This window comes from Copadichromis virginalis, linkage group LG7, assembly GCF_057382275.1.
Source record: "Copadichromis virginalis isolate Kocher_CV1m ecotype Utaka linkage group LG7, C_Virginalis_male_GT1.1, whole genome shotgun sequence".
Taxonomy (NCBI): Eukaryota; Metazoa; Chordata; class Actinopteri; order Cichliformes; family Cichlidae; genus Copadichromis; species Copadichromis virginalis.
This window is the reverse complement of record NC_140624.1, coordinates 70,474,162-70,496,961: the sequence shown is the minus strand read 5'-3', so window position 1 is coordinate 70,496,961 and position 22,800 is coordinate 70,474,162. Positions and strand designations below refer to the sequence as shown.

The 22,800-nt window shown below is 48.1% G+C and overlaps 1 protein-coding gene across 3 annotated transcripts; it reads right to left on the bottom strand.

Annotated features, from left to right (window-relative positions):
* Window positions 1-6,862: 6,862 nt before the first annotated feature.
* On the bottom strand, window positions 6,863-18,200 carry rbl2 (retinoblastoma-like 2 (p130)). Of its 3 annotated transcripts, none has more exons than XM_085465049.1 (22): window positions 17,846-18,200; window positions 16,927-17,057; window positions 16,335-16,535; window positions 16,133-16,197; window positions 15,683-15,811; window positions 14,795-14,955; window positions 14,165-14,229; window positions 13,833-14,004; window positions 13,591-13,754; window positions 13,404-13,519; window positions 13,231-13,334; window positions 12,852-13,013; window positions 12,566-12,730; window positions 12,174-12,282; window positions 11,810-12,064; window positions 11,537-11,736; window positions 11,278-11,454; window positions 10,909-10,980; window positions 10,723-10,810; window positions 8,243-8,481; window positions 7,801-7,974; window positions 6,863-7,096 (listed from the first exon to the last, which is right to left on the bottom strand). In XM_085465049.1, exons 1-22 carry the CDS (start codon window positions 17,981-17,983, stop codon window positions 6,932-6,934), a joined length of 3,252 nt encoding a protein of 1,083 aa, XP_085321175.1. In that variant the 5' UTR covers window positions 17,984-18,200; the 3' UTR covers window positions 6,863-6,931. The 3 variants fall into 3 exon arrangements, with proteins under 3 accessions (XP_085321175.1, XP_085321176.1, XP_085321177.1); XM_085465050.1 differs by having other exon boundaries at window positions 8,243-8,478; XM_085465051.1 differs by having other exon boundaries at window positions 12,876-13,013.
* Between the last annotated feature and the right edge of the window lie 4,600 nt (window positions 18,201-22,800).

Here is a 22,800-nt window from a genome sequence, read left to right as displayed (position 1 = left end):
TCTGAACTGGCCAGCTGTTGAGGACTGATTACCATATTGTGTGCTTTGTCTCTCTGCTTGGGATGAACAGATGAAAAATAGTTCTTTTCGGGGGGATTGACTCAACTTGTTGTACAGGAGGAGTTGGTGAAGACGATGGCTGAGCTGATAATAACGCTGATGAGTCTCCTACCAACTGAGCTATTGACTGGGCTATGGACTGTAACATGGTGTCTAATAAGTCTGGCTGTGACTGTAACTGGGCTATGGGTAGTGAGGCTGAATGAGATGGAGGTGACGGCTGGGCAGCTAACTGAGCTTCTGGCTGGGAAGCTAACTGAGGTAAAGACAGCTGAGCAGGAGAATGAACAGGCAACAAACAGTTCTCCTTGTCATCTGCTGCACAAAACAAGGCCCCTGAATAAACTGTCCCACAGTCCAAAACAGAAAAAGGGTCCTTCTCACTCACCACAGCCGGCAGTTCTGAAGTCCTAATATCCGGCTGTGGGGTGACGCGCCGACGGCACGATCGTCGCCTCCTCCCTGCCGACTGCTCCGGCGGGCCGGGCAAAACCTCCGGCGGGCTGGGTTGGGAAGCGGTAGCGGCTGGAGGGTGGAGGTGAAGTTCGGTAAGAATGAAGTCTTGTGCGAGCGGGTGAAGAGAGTCCAGTAGCCAGGAGTGAGCAGAAATTAGCTGCTGTAGCCTGGCTTCTACAGCGCGGTGAAACTCCTCTCCCTCACGTTCGAGCCACAGGTTGAACAACCTTGAAACGGAGTCGATTACTTCCTCCCGAAACTCCTGGGAAGGTGCGGATGCTGCTGGGTCCATGTTTGGTCGGCTCGTACTGTCACGGCTGGCGGAGTGAGCCGTGTGGTGTGGAGGAAAAGGAGGACCCATAATGCGGCAGTGACTGATGTTTCGAGTGATGTTTATTTACAAGGTGGCAGTGGCAGAAACAGGCAACGAAGCGTGAATAATTACTAACGGAAACCTAAACTGGGAGAAATTAAGAGCAAACCTGAAATCTTAACGAAACGGAGAGCAGAGCAGAGAGACGCAGACTAAGGAACAGGAACACCACAGAACGCAGAGACACACGGATGAATGCAGGTGAACGCAGACGAGGTAATCGGGTAATCAGAATAACTAGAACAGAGGAAAATGATCACAAAACACAAAACGCTGGGTCAACGACCCAGGACCATGACAGCAGAGTGATATATGAAATGATGGGATGGAAGGAAGAAGAGAAGCAAAGAGTGATTCACAGGCAGAGCCTAATTTATTTCTCACAGTTTTTGTTGCCTTATGGTTCCAAGCGCTGTCACCAATCTTTGCATTTTGTTATTATCTCATGACACAGCTACCATCTCTCCTATGGACTTTTTAATGTCTACAGTCTCAGATCAACACAGCCCCGCCCTCCAGCACTATCAGCAGCAGGAGCAGCAGAAACCCCTCAACAGCAACATTGTACCCATCAGGTACAATCAGGTACCAACATTGTACCCATCAGGTACAATCAGGTACCAACATTGTACCCATCAGGTACAATCAGGTACCAACATTGTACCCATCAGGTACAATCAGGTACCAACATTGTACCCATCAGGTACAATCAGGTACCAACATTGTACCCATCAGGTACAATGTTGCGTGTGTGTGTGTGTGTCTGTGTGTGTGTGTCATCATTCCTGGTTAAGTGAAGGTCAGCAGTCTCCAGTGGACCCAGGTGGCCTTGAAGGAGGGACAAAGAGTCCTGACAACAGTCCTAACCCTACCTTAACCCTTATCATGGAGAATCTGGTTGTTGCAGTCAGCTTCGACCTCGGCAGCCTTCAGCACCAGTGGGATGGCCGCATGAGTGAAGATGGTGAATGTTTGGGTTTAGTGCGAACAACTGGATGTTGTCCCTCACTGCTCACCGGGTTTGAATGTCTCTGCTGTAATTTCAACAAATAATCCCGATATGATAAATTCAAACTAACAGAAACCAATAAATAAACTAAAAGCTCAAACATGCATGTTGATTATTTCTATCTTATGAAAGTTGATCCATCAGCTCATCTTGGTCCCCTCCACCTTCACTAAAGTTCAAAGGTCGCTCAGCTTCGTCGACCTCACACTCACTGATTTCCAGTTTGAGGGCCTCATGATGTTTTTGAGGACTTAAAAACATTGTTATCATAAATACTTTTGTTATTCAGCCTCTCAGGATTTTTAACCAAGTCTTGTTTTTACACTTAGTTTGTTACTTTATTTCTGTGTCATTGTTTTTCATTCTAATGGTCTTCAAAAGTAGTCTCCTGTCTTATGTGTGACCCAGGTCCCACGTAGCTCTGATAAGACTGGACCTGATCTCGCTGTGCTGCGATGTGTAACCAGTGGCTTCTGATAAGATTAACAATGACCCCCACAGCTGGATCTGACACAAAACTGTCCTCTCAACAGGCATTTATCTGGGGAGTAAAAGGGTCTCTGAAGCTCCAGCTGTTCTTTCTTTTATAAACAAAACCTTTTCCTTAAAAGTTAAAACAGTTCTCATTAAAGTGGCCAAGGCGGTCACAGCTGAGCAGTTAGCACTCTGCAGTCACCAGGGATGGGCACTGATAAGTGATTGGATCCCATTATCGACATAACTTCCTTATTGATTGTCATTGGCTCCACTGTAAGAGTCTCCAGCATCTCTACGCATGCTGTGGGTCACATGTTTGTGCAGGTTGGAGGGATTTCCCCTCTTAGCTTAGCGTTAGCATGCTACCTGTGCCGGTGCTTGCAAAGAGCTGAAGCTGTGTTGCAACATGATGCAGTTGTTTTTGTCCTGGAGCAGGCTCCACTGCACCATCACATTTATGTGCAATAAAAATAAAAGTAATGCCCACTTTCCCCCGACACATCGTAGTGAGAGCAAGAACCGATGAGCGGGACCGAGAGGCGGGCAGATGAATGAGGAACCAGGAGAACGTGAAGGACCTCAGCCATCCCAACAACAGACTGTTCTCTCTGTTGAGGTCAGGAAAGCGATTCCGCTCCCTGAAGACCAACACAGAGAGACTGAGGAGGAGCTTCTTCCCGCAGGCGATACGGTCTCTCAATCACACCACCACACAGTACTGACCCACACATACAGTTCTTACACACACACTGGACTTTCTGGACTTTGGTTTCACTTCATTACTTAAATCACGCTGCTGTTATTGTGTATATATTTATTTATATTTCTTCATACATTCTTATATAGTTCTATATTGTGTATTTTGTTGTACAGTTATTTCATTTTCAACTTTAATTTATATATTTTATCTTATTCTTCCCAGTTAAATTTACCCTTCATTCTAATTTGTGTTGTACAGTTATTTCATTTTTAACCTTAATTTATATTTTATTCCTTCCTAGTTAAATTTACCCTTTTTAATTTTTCATATTTATTTCCTATCTTATTCATAGCCTTTTCCTTTTTTGTTTTCTTTAGGTCACGAGCAGTTGTCCAAGCATTTCACTGCATATCGTACTGTGTATGACTGTGTACGTGACAAATAAAATTTGAATTTTGAATTTGATTTGAATGCAGCCATGGTTTCCTCTTTAAAACCACCTGTAGAGTTTTCTACATGTCGCTGAGATTAACCAAATTGTCCTGCATAATAACTGAACATGAAATCCTTTTTATTTATCTAAGCAGATGATTTTCAATCCTTTTATCAACATTTTATTACCATGAACTGATTCTTTTTTACATGTTTTAAATACACAAACCCGAATAATCTCAGCCAGGGCTCCATCTATCCTGACATATGTGGACATACCGTCCTGTAAAAAACAGAATCGTCTGGTATTCAGAGAAATTATTACGTTTCTTATTGAGGTGAAAAGGAACAGTTTGTCCCGGACTTCAGCTACAATGAAAAAGACAAAGCTGCAGTTATTCTGTGTCTTTGCTGCACAGCTGCCTCTTCTTCTCTCATCCTCCCCCCTCCCTCTCCTGTTGCTACTTCAATCATGAAACTGATCAATGATCAGCTGATCAGCTCTCTTGTTTGTTTATCGCTCACTTTGCGCCAGAAAGAGGAAACCAGCGGATGTCGCGCTAAACAACAGCAGCACGTTTAAGCTTGATCAGCTGTTGTTAGAATTTATTTAATATTAATTTCTAGTATCAGCTGATGTTTGCTGGAGCCACAGCTGTAAAGCTGCTGCTCATGATATGGTTTGGTTATCTGGTGAGAGGGAAACATGAAGATGAAACCAGGAGATGTCCTTACTGAACCATCAGAGCTGTGATGGAGAAACAGGTTTACCTTTTAGGTGACATGAATGAGTTGAAGTTATGAACTGTTTCTGAGAGACAAATAACACCAGGATCCTTTTCTAAGTAGCTGACAGCTGGTAACTGTGCAGGGGCGGGTCTAGCAAAGTGTTGCCAGGGGGCAGGTAGGGCATTAACAGGGAGAGGGGGGCACAAAGAAATACTTTTCTTTCTTATTCTCATTTAAAATGTCTCGCTTTTATTAAATAATTATCTGAAGCTTACAACCAAAGTTTTTATCTGACATAAAATGTATAGAAATCATACATATACCAACAAGACTGCACATCACTGTCACAACAGCGTTTGTTTTCATTCAAAGGCTTCATGGCTTTAATACCTGGGGGGCCGGTCTCTCGTCAAAAGGCCGATTTTTTTGTCCCAGTCCAGCCCTGGGCACAACACGCAGTGAGTTAATCTGAGAAGGTGCATTAACAAATAAATGGCCGGGCCAGCGGTGCACATCGCAAATCAGCTCGCATAGACACATTAGTTGTGCCGCTTCTTAATGACGGTATCTTAACTAACGACCCAACTACCAGGTTCAACTTGTAGTTGGCTAAAAATAACTTGCTAGCTGGCAGTTTTATCAAGCGATGTTGAAATTTCCACATTCAGACACTTCAAAAGCTTCAGACAGCAGCTTCAGCAGCTGTCCGCTCAGCGCAGCATCAGCACCACGGAGATACACGGATACATCCGAAGACTCGGAAGTCTCGGAAGCTTTAATGAGCAGCTGGTTTGTCTCGCATTAACTGGCTGAGTTAATACCAGTTAATGCGACATCGAAGCAGCTGGAATCCACAGCTGTGCGTGTTCATGGAGCTGCATGTTCACCTGCTGGACGTCACTACCTGACAGGTTTAACTGTCTTCAGAACGTTGCAGAGGCCTTATTGACAGTATTTGGCTCTACATGTCTGTGTGAGCAGGTTTTCTCTCACATGAGCCTCTGAATGCTGGACACTGGGAGACCTGTGTGTCTGACTGGGAGACCAGAGATCACATTAACATGTGTGTCTCTGTATTAACAAACATGCCAAATTGGCCCAGTTTATTTTTCTTATCATTGTCGTGAGGAGACCATAAATAGCATTTGTATTTTCTGTTGTTCAGTCCATTTGCTGTTATGGATAAAAAGTCTTTTTCTTTGTTTAAAAATAGCTGAAAACTATTCGCTGACAGCTGCCAACATCTGTGAACAAATATAATCCTATAAAGTTGTTCTATACAGTGTGTAACTGTTCATATAGAGCGTTATTAGATTTATTGCTAATGCAGTCATACAGCACACTGACGTCTGAGGAAACTTTAGATGCACTCATCATCAGAAAGGTTGCCGACTCCTGGTCTACAGTAACTCGAACTTTGGAGCAGAGATGTAGTTCGACCCTTTGGTCTGCTGCCCCCTGCTGGTGAGAGGTGTTCAGTGACGCTGTGTCAGAGTGGCTGTTTCTGATCACGTGAACACTTTAACTTTCTTTAATCATTATACTCGTTATATTTTATCTTGAAACTTTTTCCCCCCAAGAATTATTTTCTTATTAAAATCTTATTGACGATCCCGCATTTATTAGTTCTCTTTTTCTCTTGTCTTCGTGTTGTTATTTCCTGTTTTATTTTGGTGATCCCTGTGTGTGTGTTTAGAGTTTCAGTTGTGTTTCCATCGTGGAGCGCTGCTCTCAGATGTAACTCTGGCTGTGAAGCTGGATTTGACAAATAAGCGATTAAAGTTTACGTTTTTAAAAACATTTTTAGCGCCGTCGTCTGTCAGTACACAACTTTTTGTCACCAGCATAGATGATGTCATACTGCTGGAACAGGCAGCTCGCCTTCTACAGACCAAGCAGGTTGAAGACAAAGTCAGGATTTGAATGGTCCAGATGCTGAGGAGGTCACAACTGGTCCGTTGAGTCTCTGCTTGCCCATTGGTCTGGGATTGAAGCCAGGTGAGACTAACCTAAGCACAGAACTCTTTCACTCTGGGAGGTAAACTGGGGTCCTCAGTCGGAGACGACGTGAACAGGTATAAAGTGAAGCCAGAAGACGTCAGCGGCGCCGTTTGAGTGAGAACTGGAGCAGAGGCGTTTCATCTCTCAGATTCTGGTAACTTCCACGTGATGATTGCAGCGATGGTTTAAAATGTCTGACGAGCACGCTCAGACCCCCGACTGGACTCCTGTTGATCGAGCTAACACAGAGTTATGTTGAACATTTTGTAGCCACGCCCCCTCTCTGATGTCACTAACAGCGTCTCCACCCATCGTCCTACTCTCAGCTGCTGGTTTCTTTTCCACACTTAGTTTTATTGCAGCTCACATAGACAGAGGGAGCCGGCTCAGTTCACACAGTTTATTGTTTTTACATCAGGAGCCTGTAACCAAGGAAACGCCTGCAGGATGTAAACAGTACAAAATAAAGGCACTTAACTTACAGCTGTGAGCTCCATTAAATAGCTTCTCTTTGCTCTTCTGTACACGTATTTACAGACATGGGACAGCGAAGGAGACGAAACACGCACGCCACGAAGTTTAAGACCAAACCGACAGATTTAAAACATTGATGTTAAAAACAGAAAGGAAAATACAACTAAAACACAGGAAGCTGCTCCTTCACAGTAAAACACTCCGTCTGTGTCTGCGTGCGTCACTGGGAGGAGCTGCGGTCGTTGGCGACGTCCTGCAGGCGGCGCATTAGAGCGTTGGAGTCGGGACAGACGCGTTTGGGCGAGGCTCCCTCCTCCAGAGCCATGCCACGCTTCCTGGTCGGAGTCTCTCCGGTGCGGATCATGCTGTTGATCTCCTGGAGACGCTGAAGGGTCAGAGGTCACAGATTAGTGTTCAAAGCTCTGTCGGGCTGAGCTGCACATGCTCAGACTCCTGACTCTTTGATCTCGGAGCTCGTTTATTAAACTGTTTCAGGGTGATGACGGCGTCCTGCAGGGGGGACCATTTTATCGTACTTTCAGGAATCCCTCCATAATCTGACTTCCTGTTTAAAGATGTTAAATAATAACACTTGAATATTGATGAGCTACAGCTAACCTGTGTCCGCGTTCACATGGACCTGTTTAAATAAAGTTAGAGGGTGAAGCATCTCGAGACGACCGTTGTTGGGACAGGAAGCTGGTTTTACGCTCAGTTTCTCCAGAAAACATCAGAGGAACACTTTATTTTGAAAAGCCAAACTGTATCCTGTATAATAAACTGTTTGAACATCATGTGAAGTTATAAACGGACCTCTAACCTCTGCCTGCATCACGAAGCCCAGGTACACCGCAGAGGTACGACAGACTCTCGCTCATTTTTCTAACCGCCGCTGCCGTGCGTCGGCGCCGGCGGGAGAAGCCGAGTGTAAATCGACCACTGAAGGTTTTAAAATCATGAGAACGTTTCAGACACACGAGGAAAGCAACAGTTTGGTTTCCGTACGAGAAGAAACAGCGTGGCGTCAACACGTCGTTACGGATAAAATAGCTGCTGTGAACGTGAGCAGTGACTCGTGTGGGGGCTTACGTTGGGGGGGCTGCTGCAGATGTAGTAGTGAATCTTTTCCCTGGGGGTCATCAGTGAGGGGGCGGAGCCTGCCTTGTGAGGCGAGATGTAGATGGAGTGTTTGCTGGACAGAAGCATCCGGCGGGGAGAGCCGGTCCTCACGGAAGGGTACGGACACAGAGGGGGGGTCTCGACCTGAGCATGAGAAAAACAAAGAGGTCAGGAGAACGATGCTGTCACGCCCAACCGTCAGCCTCCGTCAGCCTCCGCCTGGGCTGTGTTTGTGCTGCTGGAGCCTTTTTAATGACATTTATTGATATTTAAACATCTTGGATTTAAAATGAGTCAAGTTTAAATGTTTGGTCCAGAAGTCTCATCATCAGCTTCACAGACACTAAGCTGCTGCATTAATAATCAATAATGTTATTGATCAGCTAAATGGCTCCCAGCTCAGTCCACGTACCCCTGCAGACAGCGAGTTTGGCGAGTATTTCAGAGCAAAGGGCGTCATCTGCTTGATATACACGTTGTTGTAGAAGTGGATGAGGTCCCCTCGCTCCTGCTCCTCCTCCCCGGCATTGGCGGTGGACGTGCACGAGGTCTTGTTGGAGGTGTTTGTGGGCGTGGAGGGGGCGCTGCCGGGCTGGGGGGTGGGTAAGGTGCTGCTGGAGCGAATAGGGACCGGGCTGACGTCGCCACCTGCTGGAAGGAAGAACAGAGTAAGAGCACAATGACGGCACCTGAACACAAAGATGGCCGACGCTGTGCTTCTGCTACAAGAACACAGAGGTCGTGTCCAAATTCATGGGCTGCATCCTCCTGAGGCCGCATTTGTACACCGATTACGTCACAGCGACGCGCGGAAGGCTGTCCAAATTCGTAGACTCCTCCGAATGCAGCCGACAAATGCGTCCTCCTTTTCCCCGAATTTGAAAGATGGGTCGGTGTGTCCTTCGTGGCCCACCATATCCCAGAATTCATAGTGCGGCCCAGCCAAACTCCAGTTTCCAGCAATGGCGGCCGCTACTAAGTTTTAAAATTACTCATACTAATCTTTCTGGGTCACAAAATAAACTTTTAACATATTTTCAGGCAAGAAAGTAGCTGTGTAAACATCAAATATCTGCTCGGTTTATCAAGATATCCCATATTTGCAAAACTGCTTCGACATTTTCGGAGACGTCTGTTACCCACCAGCTCGACAGCTAGCCGGGAGCTCGAGGGTCACTGAAGCCGCCGAGAACGGCACAACTCCCGGCACATCATTTTCAGATCACCGCGGACTTTCGCTGCTCGGGTTAAACGTAATATATAAGTCACTTAGACAACCTACAAATGTTATTGTTGGGCTTTTTTCAGTGTTTTGTTTGTTCGTGAGTAAATCGGTTTGGCTGAGATTAAAGTTATTAGATTAGATAAAATAAAACTTTATTAATCCCCCTCCTCCTTGGTTTTCACACAGCTGACTAAACGTCAAACAGAAAACTGATCAAACAGAAGTGTGAGACGGTCGAGAATTTACGCCAGTGTCCTGTTATATTTTAGATAGCAAGGAGCAGACGGCTGAGTTTATTAAACTCCACCGAGACAGCGGTGACGCTAATCAGAAGGCGAGACCGTCCAATTTCCCCAGCCGTTTACTTCCGGCCTACCCGACCTTCTGAGGACCCGGCCCACGTAGACCGCGAAGGCCGGGTCCACAGGAGGATGCAGCCCATGAATTTGGACACGACCAGAGTCTGAAATCTCCCCCTGAGCAGGAAACAGGAAGCACGTCAGATTGAGTGATGAAACTGCTGACAGCAGGAGCATGTCATTGACGCAAGACACTGATGAACGTCATAAACAGCAGGAAGGGACGATCCGGGTCAGACGTGGGCTGCAAGGTGGCTTGCAGCAGCATAAACACACGGAGAGACGCAGGTGTGGAGTCTGTAAGCTAACCCTGAGGTTAGCATCGCCAAAAAACAACCGGATTCTTCTGCAGGAGCTTAAAATGATCGCTGTGAGAAACTGAAGGTTTATAATGCTTTTATAATCGTAACTGAACCAGACCACCTGACACGCACGCTAACATGCACCGTTAACACACACTGCTAAAACACAGAATAACACCAACACTAACACTCACTGCTAACGTGCATGTTAACATACACCGCTAACACGCACGCTAACACTCACAGCTAACACACACTGCTAAAACACAGAATAACACACACGCTAACACACACCGCTAACACTCACAGCTAACACACACTGCTAAAACACAGAATAACACACACGCTAATACACACCACTAACACTCACAGCAAACACACACTGCTAAAACACACGCTAACACACACCGCTAACACTCACAGCTAACACACATAATAACACACACGCTAACACACACCACTAACACTCACAGCAAACACACACTGCTAAAACACACGCTAACACACACCGCTAACACTCACAGCTAACACACATAATAACACACACGCTAACACTCACAGCTAACACACATAATAACACACACGCTAACACTCACAGCTAACACACACGCTAACACACATCGCTAACACTCACAGCTAACACACATAATAACACACACGCTAACACTCACAGCTAACACACAGAATAACACACACCGCTAACACTCACAGCTAACACACATAATAACACACACGCTAACACTCACAGCTAACACACAGAATAACACACACGCTAACACTCACAGCTAACACACAGAATAACACACACGCTAACACACATAATAACACACACCGCTAACACTCACAGCTAACACACATAATAACACACACGCTAACACTCACAGCTAACACACAGAATAACACACACGCTAACACACACTGCTAACGGAGTTGATGTTTCCACACGTTTGAACCGACTGAGCATGCTCAGGGAGGTCAACCTCAGGATGAGGTCATGTGTCTATACCTGCGTCCTGGCTGCCGTCTGTGAGCGGGTTCGGTTTGTTGGTGCTGGAGTGACGCCTCCTCCCTGAGATCAGCACGCTCCTGTAGACCTGAAACACGAACACAGAACATTGGAGAACATCAGCAGCAGCTCGTCACCCATCGTTTTTCCTCACACAGCAAGCTGGAGGGAGGAAGAGTTCCTTACATTGCTGCTGGCCTGAGGCTGAGAGCGGTAACACTTCATGATGTTCTGGAAGGATCTGTCCTCTTTGGTCACCTGACAGAAGCAAACAGGTCACATGTTACTGGAGCACAGAGCTCACAGAGACGTTCCTCCTGCAGCACCAAGTCAAAGACGAGCAGAAAAGCTGAAAACAAGCGTGCTCAGCTTCCTGTTACCAGAGAGTCAAGAGTTGAGTGACAGTAAAGCTGGAGGCAGAGAGTTAACCCTTCAAAGCTCCTGCAGGTGAAGGTGGGATACCTCTGGCCTTTCTGAACTGAACCTGCTCTTCTTCTTTGTGAGTCTCAGAACATCTCTGAGCTCGTTGTCACGACGATGAAGAACCTGACTGACCTTGGCCATGACGTAGACGGCACACATGAGGAGCTGGTCCAGGTGTCGGTCCATCATCATGTCCGTGCAGTGGACCAGCGAGTACTCGAAGCAGGTCCAGATCTTCCTCCGGAGCTCCGGCATGATGTCCAGTCGGGCGCACAGGTCTCGGAGGCGGACGCTGGCGAGGTGGTACACCTGGGAGGAAACGCTGCAGGTAAACGAATCACACCTACACAGCGGAAGCAGAGCCGCACTGAGCATGTGCACGAGCACGTACCTTCCTGAAGAACAGTGACAGCGAGCCCTTCCTCAGCGCGCCGCCGGCCGGTTTAGGGGCCGGCTTGACAGTGGCTGGTTGCACGGCGATGGTGCCGGCGAGCGCCTGCGGGGGCAGCGGCTGCAGAGCGGCACCAGCCTGTCCTGTCACGCTCACCTGCACCGGGATGAAGGTAATCCCTCCACTCTCATTGGCTATCCCTGCAGAGAGGTCAAAGGTCAGAGGGTGCCGTTTCTCACCTTCACCTTCGGGCTCGTGTTTTCTGACCCTCACCCTGCACAGGGATGGTCACTGTCTGCCCGTTGTTGGCGGTCACGGTGGCAGTTGCCATAGTGACCACAGTCTGTCCCGCCGGGATGGCCGTGACGAGGCTCGCCTGGGTGGGCTTGGCGACAGCAGTGCTGGCGGAGCCACTGGAGGCGAGGCCGGGCTCGCTGTCCACGGGGTCAACAAAGAGACGGCGGCGAGCCGTGCTGGCCGGCGGTGAGCTGTAACGGTCCAACAGGGTGGTTGGGGAGGGGGACACACCTGTAGGAGGAAGAGGAGGGCCAATGAGCTCCAAGAGTCCTTTAGCCGCATCAGAAGTCACACACACACACACACAGTGTGCAGGTGTGACAGGTATCAGGTGTGTGACCTTTGAGCGTGCTGCTGCTGCTGAGCTCGGCGCCGTGGCTGACCGGAGTGACGGGAACGCTGCCGGAGCTGCTCTCATCCTGCTGCTCCAGGTACTGAGGAGGCATCACCTGAAACACACACACCTGCTGATGAAACACACCTGAAACTTTGTTCAGCCAAACAAGAAGAGGAGAAGCGAGGACGAGACTTTCACGCAGCAGGCGGGACGTTTTTACGGATCAACAGGACCGGAATCAGCTGATCACAGCGAGGCCTCCTGCAGGTGTTATTCACCCAGAGTCAGAAACCACCAAACATGAAGGTCTGCAGTTACATTTGACCTCAGGACACACGAACAAAAAAGCACAAAGAAGGAAACACCGACACGTATATCATCAAACATGGACGGACCTCCTGGCAGCTGGGGGCGTGGTCTTTGGCCCCACGGAGGCTCTCCCACAGCGGGGAATCGCCAGTCCAGGCCAGACTCTCCAGGACGTGCTCCTCCACCTGGTTCAGGTGCTTCACCACCTCCCGAAACAGACCCTGCTCCGCCCGCACCAGCACCTCAATCACCTGCAGAGACAGACGACAAGCTTTCTTCATCCAACTGTTCATCCATCATCCATCCAAACATCATCCATCATCCATCCAATCATCTGGCGTTTTCTGAAAAACAAACCTTGTTAGGACCTACTTTTTGATGAGGGCGTATTGATACCTTGTAGAAGTGATAGGCAGGCAGCTGGAAGATGCCGAGCACGTTGGGGAAATCTCCAGGAGGTCTGTAGGAGAAGATGACGATCTCCAAGCAGCAGGCGAGCAGAGAGCGGTGGAAGATATCCTGCTCCAGAATACACTGCAACACACACACACACACACACACACACACACACACACACACACACTTTATAAGATGACTTTATCAGTACACGGCTGCATGTGAGATAATCTGAGAAAAACATTCAAACAGGAAGCAGATGAAGCAGTGATGGAGGCTGACATAAAGAAGGATTATTCTGATCTGTGACTCATGCAAAGTTGCTCTGAAAATGGAAATAAGTGTTTTCCCTCACAGACAGGTCGGCGTCGCCCAGAATCATCTTCTCTCTCTCGATGACTGACTCCAGGATCCTGTAGTAGAGCGCCTCTGCCAGGTGGAAGTACTTCACCGCCATGTCTGCGAGGACAAACGTTACTCGGTCACAGCAGGTCGCTCGTGTGCAGTGATGCGAGGCTACGTGCATACCTTTGCCCATGGCCCTGCCCCCGTCTGTGGCGCCGTCCTCGTAGTGCTGGGAGAAGACGTCGAACATGTCGTTCAGGCGCCGGCTGATGGCGTTGCTCGGGTCTCTGGCGCAGCTCCTGGGCGAAACGAGAGCAGGCGTGTTGAAAGGGTCAGAGTTAAAGACGACGTCAGACACGCTGACACGTACCTGAGCGTCTCGGCCAGCTTGGCGCTCGGCCCCTGCTTGGTGCCCGACAGCAGCGTGTGGAGACGCCCCACGCTCTTCATGGCGGAGGAGAGCGGAGACGCCAGGCTGCCCTCCTGCACGTACTTCCTGCCCGTCAGTGGGGTGGAGACTTTCAGAGCCGAGGCCTGGGGGGGAGGTGGCATGTTAGCGAGGTGGGAAGCAAACCAATCAGAGAGCGTAAAAGAGGCAAGGTCAGGTCTTACAGCGAGGCTGGTGTGGAGCCTGAAGGTGGCGCTGTTCTGGTGCTCCGCCCCCTCGCACAGGCAGGGCCCCGGGGTGCCAATGTCCTCGCTCGCTCCCTCGCCGGTGAAGATCCTCTCGTCCAGGCTGCCTGTGGCCAAAACGTGCTCCTCGTACAGGCGGCTGAGCGCCAAACTGAGGGCGAATCAGAGCAGAGGGCGGTCAGCGGCGTCTACGTGCTGTTACCATGACCCGTCACCAGGGGGCGGAGTCAGAAACACGTGGGTCTTTAGTTTACCCCCTGCTACAGGTAAACAGCTCCAATTAACCAACACAGAACGGCCTTCAAACTTACAGACTGTCTCCAAAGTTCATGGGGTCCAGGAAGCCGGTCAGACTGTCCTCCTTTCCTCGGAGAATCTGCCAACGGACACGAGAGGAAGCTGAGTGTAGCGCCAACACGGTTCCTACCTGTGCAGGTACGAAGCTGCTCTATGTGACCAAACCAACCAATATTATTATTCATTTACATTTAATCGTATAAAACTTTAAATGATTTCTGATGTTTGAAGTGATTATTATTTATCAGCAGAGCTCTGCAGAGCAGACAAACAGCCAACATGTTAAAGACGCGCTCGCTTTACTGCACTCTGCATCCCTGACGTGTTCAACACCGGGGCTCACACTCAGTCTCAGTTCTCAGTCCCAAGCTGCTCCGACTGTGCTGTGGGCCGGACCATAGTCTTTGCTGGGCTGATTCTGGCCCCCGGGCCTTATGTTTGACCCCTCTGCTTTAACCCAGATCACTAACATGCACTTTTCCAACACCCTCACTAACGCCGCGTGTGAAACACACGCCCGTCATTCTGCTTTTACCCCGTGGAGTGGCTCCAAACCAACAGAGGAAACCTCGCCGAGGCTCTCGAGGCCCGGCACCCGCTCAGGTGTGTTCACCTGAGTGAAGGTGTGGGAGGAGGTGGCTCACCCTCTTGTGGAAGAGCTTCTTGATGAAGGGTTTCCAGAAGTGCTCTTTGACCCCTTTGGCCTCCAGCACCAGGCCGTCGTGCAACTGGCACAGCTGCTCCATGAAGCAGAACGGGCCCGAGGCCGGCCGGAAGTCCTTGGTGCCGAAGTCCTCAGGAAGCCCTGTGGGACGGAGAGACAGCGTTACCATGGAGACATGACAACACACAAATTGTGTTATTTTTAACGATAACATCATTTAAACTTTCATTCCTCGTGTGTTAACCCCACAGCGGCCCCAGGAGGCTCCACCTCCTCAGTCGCGCTGATGATATTGTTCAGCTCTAATCCTGGTTCTACTGCAGCTGATTCAATCCCAGGATAATGAAATCCTGATCGCTGGTCTGTTGGTTCAGCCAGCACGACCTTCTTCCTGTTTAACAGGCAGGTATTTAACCCAAACCTTCAGGAGCGTCTCGTGTCACCTGAGCGGGCTGAACCGCGCCCTCCCGCCTCTAAACGTGCACCTTTCTTTAAATGTTAGTTTCATGCCGAAACGCTGCTCGTGGGCGGAGTGTTCAATGAAGCAGGCGAGCTCCCCGAGTCTGACCTCGCTCGGCTCCAGGGTTGTGCCTGATGGGATCACGTGGTGTTTCGGGGCCTCACGGGGGCGCACAGGAAACCCGACAGGAAGTAAGGGCAGCGCTGACAGAGCCTGCTGCCGGCTCCACCTTTGATTTATTTGAGGTGTGACCCAATGCTGCAGGTGAGCGATAAGCAGGCTTCCTCTGCAGCCGACATGATTTATTCAAAGAACTGGAGACGTTACTACAGCAACCAAACTAAACCGAGCGCGAACAGCACGTTAACAAAGGCAGGAACGATGTGTACGTCAGCCTCAGGACGCCACCTTTGAACTCGGGGTTCAGCAGGTCCTTCCTGGCGTTGCACAGCAGGGCGTTGGTGAAGACGAGGTCGAGGGCGCACAGCAGCAGGTGGTACGAGTTCACCAGGTCGTCGCTGATCATGGGGAAGTTCCCTGAAAGAAGAAGCAGAAACATCATCGAGGTGCAAACCGGACTCATCAGCGTGCATGAGCAGAACCAGAGCCGAGAGCAGGAAGTGAGCCGCACGCCGAGACCTGGCGTTCCAGCTGAGTGGCTGCTGGGACGAGATTGAAGCTTCACAGTTCTGATTATTTATTATCCCATTTCTGCAGCTCCCAACAATAACGCAGAGAAACACCACACACGTGAGCAACAGTGGGGAGGAAAAACCTCCACCTGTCTGTGACGAGCTGTGGTTTGCACCAGGGCGCTGTGACGGACTTCTCTGACATCATTAAACAGGAAGTGCTTACCTTTGGCGTGGACAAACAGCACCCAGCAGAAGTTGAAGACCTCGGTCACGGTGCACGGGTGGCGTCTGCAAAACAAAGAGCGCACATAGGTTACCAGGCAGCACTGCAGACCCGCCCCCGCCTGGCGACCACACCAACAAACACCAAAGAACTGAATACTGAGCGGTTAGCATGAAGGTGAGGTCAGAGGTTACGGTCCCACCTCTGCTTGCGGCTGCGGTGCACTCGCGGCGGCTCCTCTGACGGCGCCCTGAAGATGGATTTGAAGATGGGGACGTACTTCTTGAAGATGACGGCGGACACGATGAAGTTCCTCTCCAGCTTGTCGGTGCTCTGACGGAAGTCCGGCGGCAGGTCAGCCATGTCCTGCCACTTCTTCATCTTACTGAAGAACTCGATGAGGCTGAGGAGGAGCAGAGGGCGGGGACATGAGGAGCGAGCCGAGCCACGAAGATGACGTAATAAAAACCTTGTGGTCGCCTCTAAACCCTTCACAGAGCGCACATCCCATTTTATTCTATTTTTATTTATTCATCATTTTAAATATTTTGTAGCTGATATATTTAGTTTTCCTGCTCGTTTCCAGCTGTTTGTGTGTCTGAGTGGTTCTCGCGTTCCCTCGCGTTCATAGTCTTTTGTCTATTTCCTGTTTTATTTTGAAGGTCTGCCTCTGTTACTGTGCCTGCTGGCCCCGCCCTGATTCTCTTCACCTGGGTTACCTGCCTGGCCGTGTGTCGTTATGTCATCAGTGATTGTGTTTCTGTGGGTGTGAAGGTGGAGAGGGGCACACCGACCTCATCTCGGAGCAGCGCAGGATTCGGGTCAGAGAGACGTAGTTCCCCTCGGCCGTGCCTTTTCCTACCGTGGGCACAGACGACCTGCAGGCCACGTAGAGGGCGCACGCCAACCAGTGCAGCTCGCTGCCCTGCGACAGGAAACAAGATGACAGGAAGCTTTGCAGACGTTAATGAATAAATATAATTTTTATTTAAAAGGACGAAGGGCGCATCGAGGGACGGACAGCACTCTCATCTCCTTCCCTCTCGTTTCCTTCGGTAGTGAACACTTGCTCCCTGAGCAGAGAGCTCAGGCTGTGACGTCGCTCTGTGCCGAGGCTGACCTCCATGATCTGGACCTGAGCTTTTCTAAAACAACTCAGGAACCTGAACCTGAGTTTGAACCCATCCTAAGCAGATCTAATGTAAGAATACAAAATAAGGTTTGACTCCACACAGCCTCCTGTGACTAAAAACACCTATAAATAACTTCAGGTGTACCCCGCCCCTCAGCCTGTGACGACAAACCCCGCCCCTCAGGCGTTCCTGGGTATTTAATGGTCACACTCAGTGTACTTAGAGCAATCATGAAGTAAAATAAACCGCCATACTGCTCAGATCCAAGTACTCACAGTACTTAAAGTACTCGTTATGCTGATATTAGTGTAGCACAGTTCTTTATTATTACTGTGTTTAATACCTCGGACTGCTGGGCGGAGCAACATAAACACCACCTTCACCTGATGGAGGAGGAAACACCCTGCAGGGCACCGAAGTACTCGAGTAAAAGTATTCAGATATTTGTTGCTGTAGAAGAACGACAGCGCTACAGTTAAAGAGGCATCCGCCCGCCCCCTGGGGACACGCCCCTGCCCCTGGACGCCGAGACCCGTCAGAAACACGTCACAGAGCCACCTGTCCAGGTGAGCGTGCTTACCTCCAGGGTGAAGTTCCTGCTGATGTTCTCGTAGCTCCCCCACGCCTCCCCGCTCGCCTCCTCGTCCATGTTCAGCGCCCTGCAGAGCTCCTCGAACCCGCGGCGCGCTCTCTGCGCGGTTTCGTCCTCGTCGCTCATTTTCACCGCACTGACCGGACAGTGTCGACCCCGCCGGGCACAGGGGGCCTCCCGCGGCGCGCGGACACGCTATTCACGGGGCTGATGTCCTGAATAACGCCGTTATTACCGAGCACCGGGGCTCCCGGCCTGCGAGGCCATTTAAAAGTCCTTTGACTGACAGATACGCACGCATGCGCGGCTGCCAGCCACAGCGTCAAACGTCACGTCTCAGCGTACGTGCTTTAGCGAATAGCACAAATAACGTAGCGGGGCCCCGCCCACTAAGGGTGCGTAGCTGAGTGTGAGTGGGTGAGCCCACCTGTCAATCACACTGGTGCTGCTTCCGGTTGTTTTGTGTTTTTCGCTGGTGTGGCGCTCCGCTCGCCCGGAAGTCCATCTGAAAAACATTAAATTATAACTTTTGTAAAATCTGTGATCGGTAAAAGGCGGGAAACACAAACCTGTGCAAACGTTTAAATGAGCGCTCATCGTTCGGCTCTCATTAAACTGCTGCACAGGTCCTCACAGTGCAGTGAAAGCGAAGGATGAAACGGGACAAAGACTCAGCTGTCAGAACAACCCAAATAAAGCTGCTCAACCACGACATTAGTGTGCGAAAGGAAAGCAGTCATTATATCTCAGGAGAGTTTGATAGATTAATGCTGCAGTTACCACAAAACTGTGACTGTGGGCAGCAGATTAGACCCTGAGTACATCCTGGCTGTGCTGTAGCACTGTACACACCAACCCTTCAGATTCTTTAATAATCAGCTGAGGCCTGACCCACACTGCCTGACTGTGGGTGTGTGGAAATCAGTGCAGATGACAGAGATCATTCACTAAACAGCAGATAGGAACCCAAACGAGTCATAAAAATAAAGATGTTAGTCAGAGTTATTGCACTTTGTTTATGTGTTGAATTAAATCTCAGATTCTATAAATTGATTGTAGTTTTGTTTAGAATCTGGAGATGACTCTACACCTTTAAATATCATCACTAATAAAGGTCTTAATGAACTTAAACTGTGACTCGTGCATTTGTCTCACGGTCCTCAACAAAATGTTATTATCATAAAGTTAATTTACCGTTAATTTGAACACGCAGAACTCACGCACACATTTCTTCACCTCATGCTGGATTTTCTGCGATGCAATCAAGTGTTAATTATTGTAAAGTTGTAAATGTTTCGTCTTCTTCTTGCAGCGGCTCCTTTCAATAAAGTGTTAAAGACAGAATAATAGAACAATAAACTCACTTAGAGACTGAAGTCATCACTTTAGGAATGTGTCAGAAACTCAGACTCATTATAATGATCTTACCACCGTTTTTTAAAGCTACTGAAAGCTTGCAGTGCTGATATAAACTCCATCCTGAGATTAATCTTTGTCGATTATTGTTGCATTCTCTCCGTCCAGCTCAGCGGCTCACATCGATGTAGAAACATGCATCTCGTCTGGAGCGACGGCCTTGCAGGTCTCTGTCACTCGTTGTTTAACCTCGTCTCCTTCCTGTTCAGCCGGCCGCACAGACGGAGGTTCCTTCTTCTGTTGTAACACGCCATCCTAGTCACATGTTGTCACGTGTTAAGAATTCTGAAGTCTCCTTCAGATCCTTTCACATATGTGTGCATCTTGTACAGTCTTTGATAACTCTTCCTTCTTTAAAGTAACAGGAAGTGATTTTCTTGTGTTTTTACGTTGTTTTCTTGGTCTTTTGTCGCCTATTTGAGTGTTGTTTGGTTTTTAAGGTCTGTAGTACGCTAACGCTGGCAAGTTTATCGCCTTATTTCTGTGGATCTTCAGAACTGTAATTTTTCCAACTGTCCTTTAAAGTTCATCTCTATACATCAGGCTGCAGTGTGCTGTTGGTTCCTGAATGAACTGATTTGTGTTTTTAAGGTGAGAAAATTATTTAAAGGTGCTACCCAAACATTCCTCTGACTTTCTCGTTCCCATCTTGCCTGAATCAGACTTGAAACCAGTGACTGAGACCAGAATCTCATCACTGAGGTCAGAGGTCAAGCTGAGCAGGAGACTCATTATCCAGTCAATCTTCAGAGGACTCGCCCCCTGCTGGACAGCAGCGGGACTGCAGGTCGTCAAGGTCAGTGACCAAACTCCTTTAACACACAGCTGCCCACCTCCGGAAAGACCTCAGCTTTCACAGGATGGACACAAGCCAACCACACACAGCGCCACCTGCAGGGCCTTTTAAGAATTTTCTATCTCTTTGCATTTCTGCTGATCATACTGTTAGATATGTTTCATATGCTGTGGTATAAAATGTGACACAAGGAGGCCGTTTAATGATTTTCTAATAAAGTTTCACTCATCAACTGACTACCTCATTAAAATAATCATCATATTAATCAATTCAAGTAATTTTATTTTTGTTATGCATCATCATGAAGAAAGCTCTGTGTAGTGGCAATTCCTTTTGTTTGACAAACCAAACATCCCACAATTAAAAGTCCACAAGCCACTGCTGCACTGAGATACTATTTCGTACGCAGGCGAAAGAAGTCCACTGTCCAAACTTTAAAGTTGCGTTTTTATGGTTTATTCATCCAGTTTGGCAATAACAAGATCCATTTTTTGTTACTTCCTGCTGCTTCTCCTGCTCTGGTAAAAAACCACAGGCCCACCCCAGTGCATGCTGGTCCTATACCAGTCTCTCTATTTATAGAAACAAAATGGCCCTACAGCTCTTATTGTCATGGTTGCGGCTGTGTGCAGGCTGGATGAGGACCCAATCGCAAACTCACGGAGGCAGGAATTAACTCAAACTTCACAGCTTTATTGCTGGACGGAAAAACCATACAAACTAAACTGGAAAGTATAACATGTTACACGGAAAAACACACGGCCATGGATGAGGGAGAACGCGACACAGAACTGAGGGAGACGCAGACATAAATACACAGAAGGTTAGCGAGGGAAGTGGGAGCACACGGGGAACACAGCTGACACTGATAATCATAACAAGACACGGCAGAAGTGAACGCAACACTGACGGGAGACGGGCAAAGTAAAACAGGAAGTACAGAGGTTCAGACAGGAGGAGAGAGCACGGGGAAAACACAGATATAACGGGCTGGGGAAAACATGGAATAAAACACAAGGAGAGACGAGGGCTCACAAATACACAGAGGGGCACACAAGGGGTAAGAGTCACAAGGGGAAAACACTTAGGGAACAACGTAACAGGGCAGCCCAGGAAACATGGCCTAAATAAGGAGCAAAATACAAAAATACATGAAACTAAGAATACTGGGCCAACATGGCCCAGGATCATGACACTTATTGACTGATTTAACAAGGTAAAATCAAACAAATAAAACATTGAAACAAATATTAACCTACAAATAAACTTGTAAATAAACCCCAAAATATAAGTAAACTAACAACAAACTTTAACTAATTTCAAAATAATAAAAAATAAAGAACAGATAGCTCCAACACTCTGTAAAGTCTCTCCTTCATCCTGAGCTCAGCTTCAGCTTAAAGGACGCTCCTCCCACTGAGGTGTTGACAGCGCTCTTCCTTGCTCACCTGCAGGAGGCGCCGCTTCCAGCAGAGATGCAGACAGCTGCAGCTTCAGAGGCGGGAGGCGGTCTGCGAGCTCCCACCATGCCCCAGGTAGAGCGACTGCTGAGGGAAGGCTTGGCCTGCAGGGGATGCTCACCTGGAGGGAGACACCGTACAAACGCCCTGAGACGGCCCGAGGGAGAAAACCTGTTTGCAGCTCCACAGTTTCATTTTAGAAGAATTAAATAAATAATAAATAATAAAATAAAGACTTTTCTTCAAGTGCTGAGAATGAAATGTTTGAATAATATTGGAAAATGTGGATGTCTCAAAATGACTTTCTTAAACTCCATATGAAACATCATCAGCAATAATGCTAATGATTAAGCTAGCACTTTGGTGACAGTGGGAAAGAAAAACCCCCTTTTAACAGGAAGAAGGGAGATGATGATGATGATGATGATGATGATGATGATGATGATGATGATGGTGATGATGATGATGATGCTGCTGCTGCTGATGAGAGTGATGATGATGTTGATGAGAGTGATGATGATGATGATGATGATGACGATGATGAGAGTGATGATGATGATGATGATGATGATGATGATGGTGATGATGATGATGGTGATGATGATGATGCTGCTGCTGCTGATGAGAGTGATGATGATGTTGATGAGAGTGATGATGATGATGATGATGACGATGATGAGAGTGATGATGATGATGATGATGATGATGTTGATGAGAGTGATGATGATAGTGATGATGATGATGATGATGATAGTGATGATGATAGTGATGATGATGATGATGATGATGATAGTGATGATGATAGTGATGATGATGATGTTGATGAGAGTGATGATGATAGTGATGATGATGATGATGATGATAGTGATGATGATAGTGATGATGATGATGATGATAGTGATGATGAGAGTGATGATGATAGTGATGATGATGATGATAGTGATGATGATAGTGATGATGAGAGTGATGATGATGTTGATGATAGTGATGATGATAGTGATGATGATGCTGCTGCTGATGAGAGTGATGATGATGTTGATGAGAGTGATGATGATGTTGATGAGAGTGATGATGATAGTGATGATGATGATGATGATGATAGTGTTGATGATGATGATGACGATGATAGTGATGATGATGCTGCTGCTGATGAGAGTGATGATTCTGCTCCAAATGTCCTGAATCTGAAAAGCTGAGTTTTGATCTTGTGTCTTTTTGGTGTTTCACAGAAGAAGGTCCTGAGTTCACCATGGCCGGGGTCTTTCTGTGTG

Coding starts and splice junctions, on each gene's coding strand:
- rbl2 (XM_085465049.1), bottom strand. CDS start 17,983: ATGAGCGACGAGGACGAAACCGCGCAGAGAGCGCGCCGCGGGTTCGAG. Junction 16,198..16,334: donor CACCGCAGCCGCAAGCAGAG/GTGGGACCGTAA, acceptor TTTGTTTTGCAG/ACGCCACCCGTGCACCGTGA. Junction 12,731..12,851: donor CAATACGCCCTCATCAAAAA/GTAGGTCCTAAC, acceptor CTGTCTCTGCAG/GTGATTGAGGTGCTGGTGCG.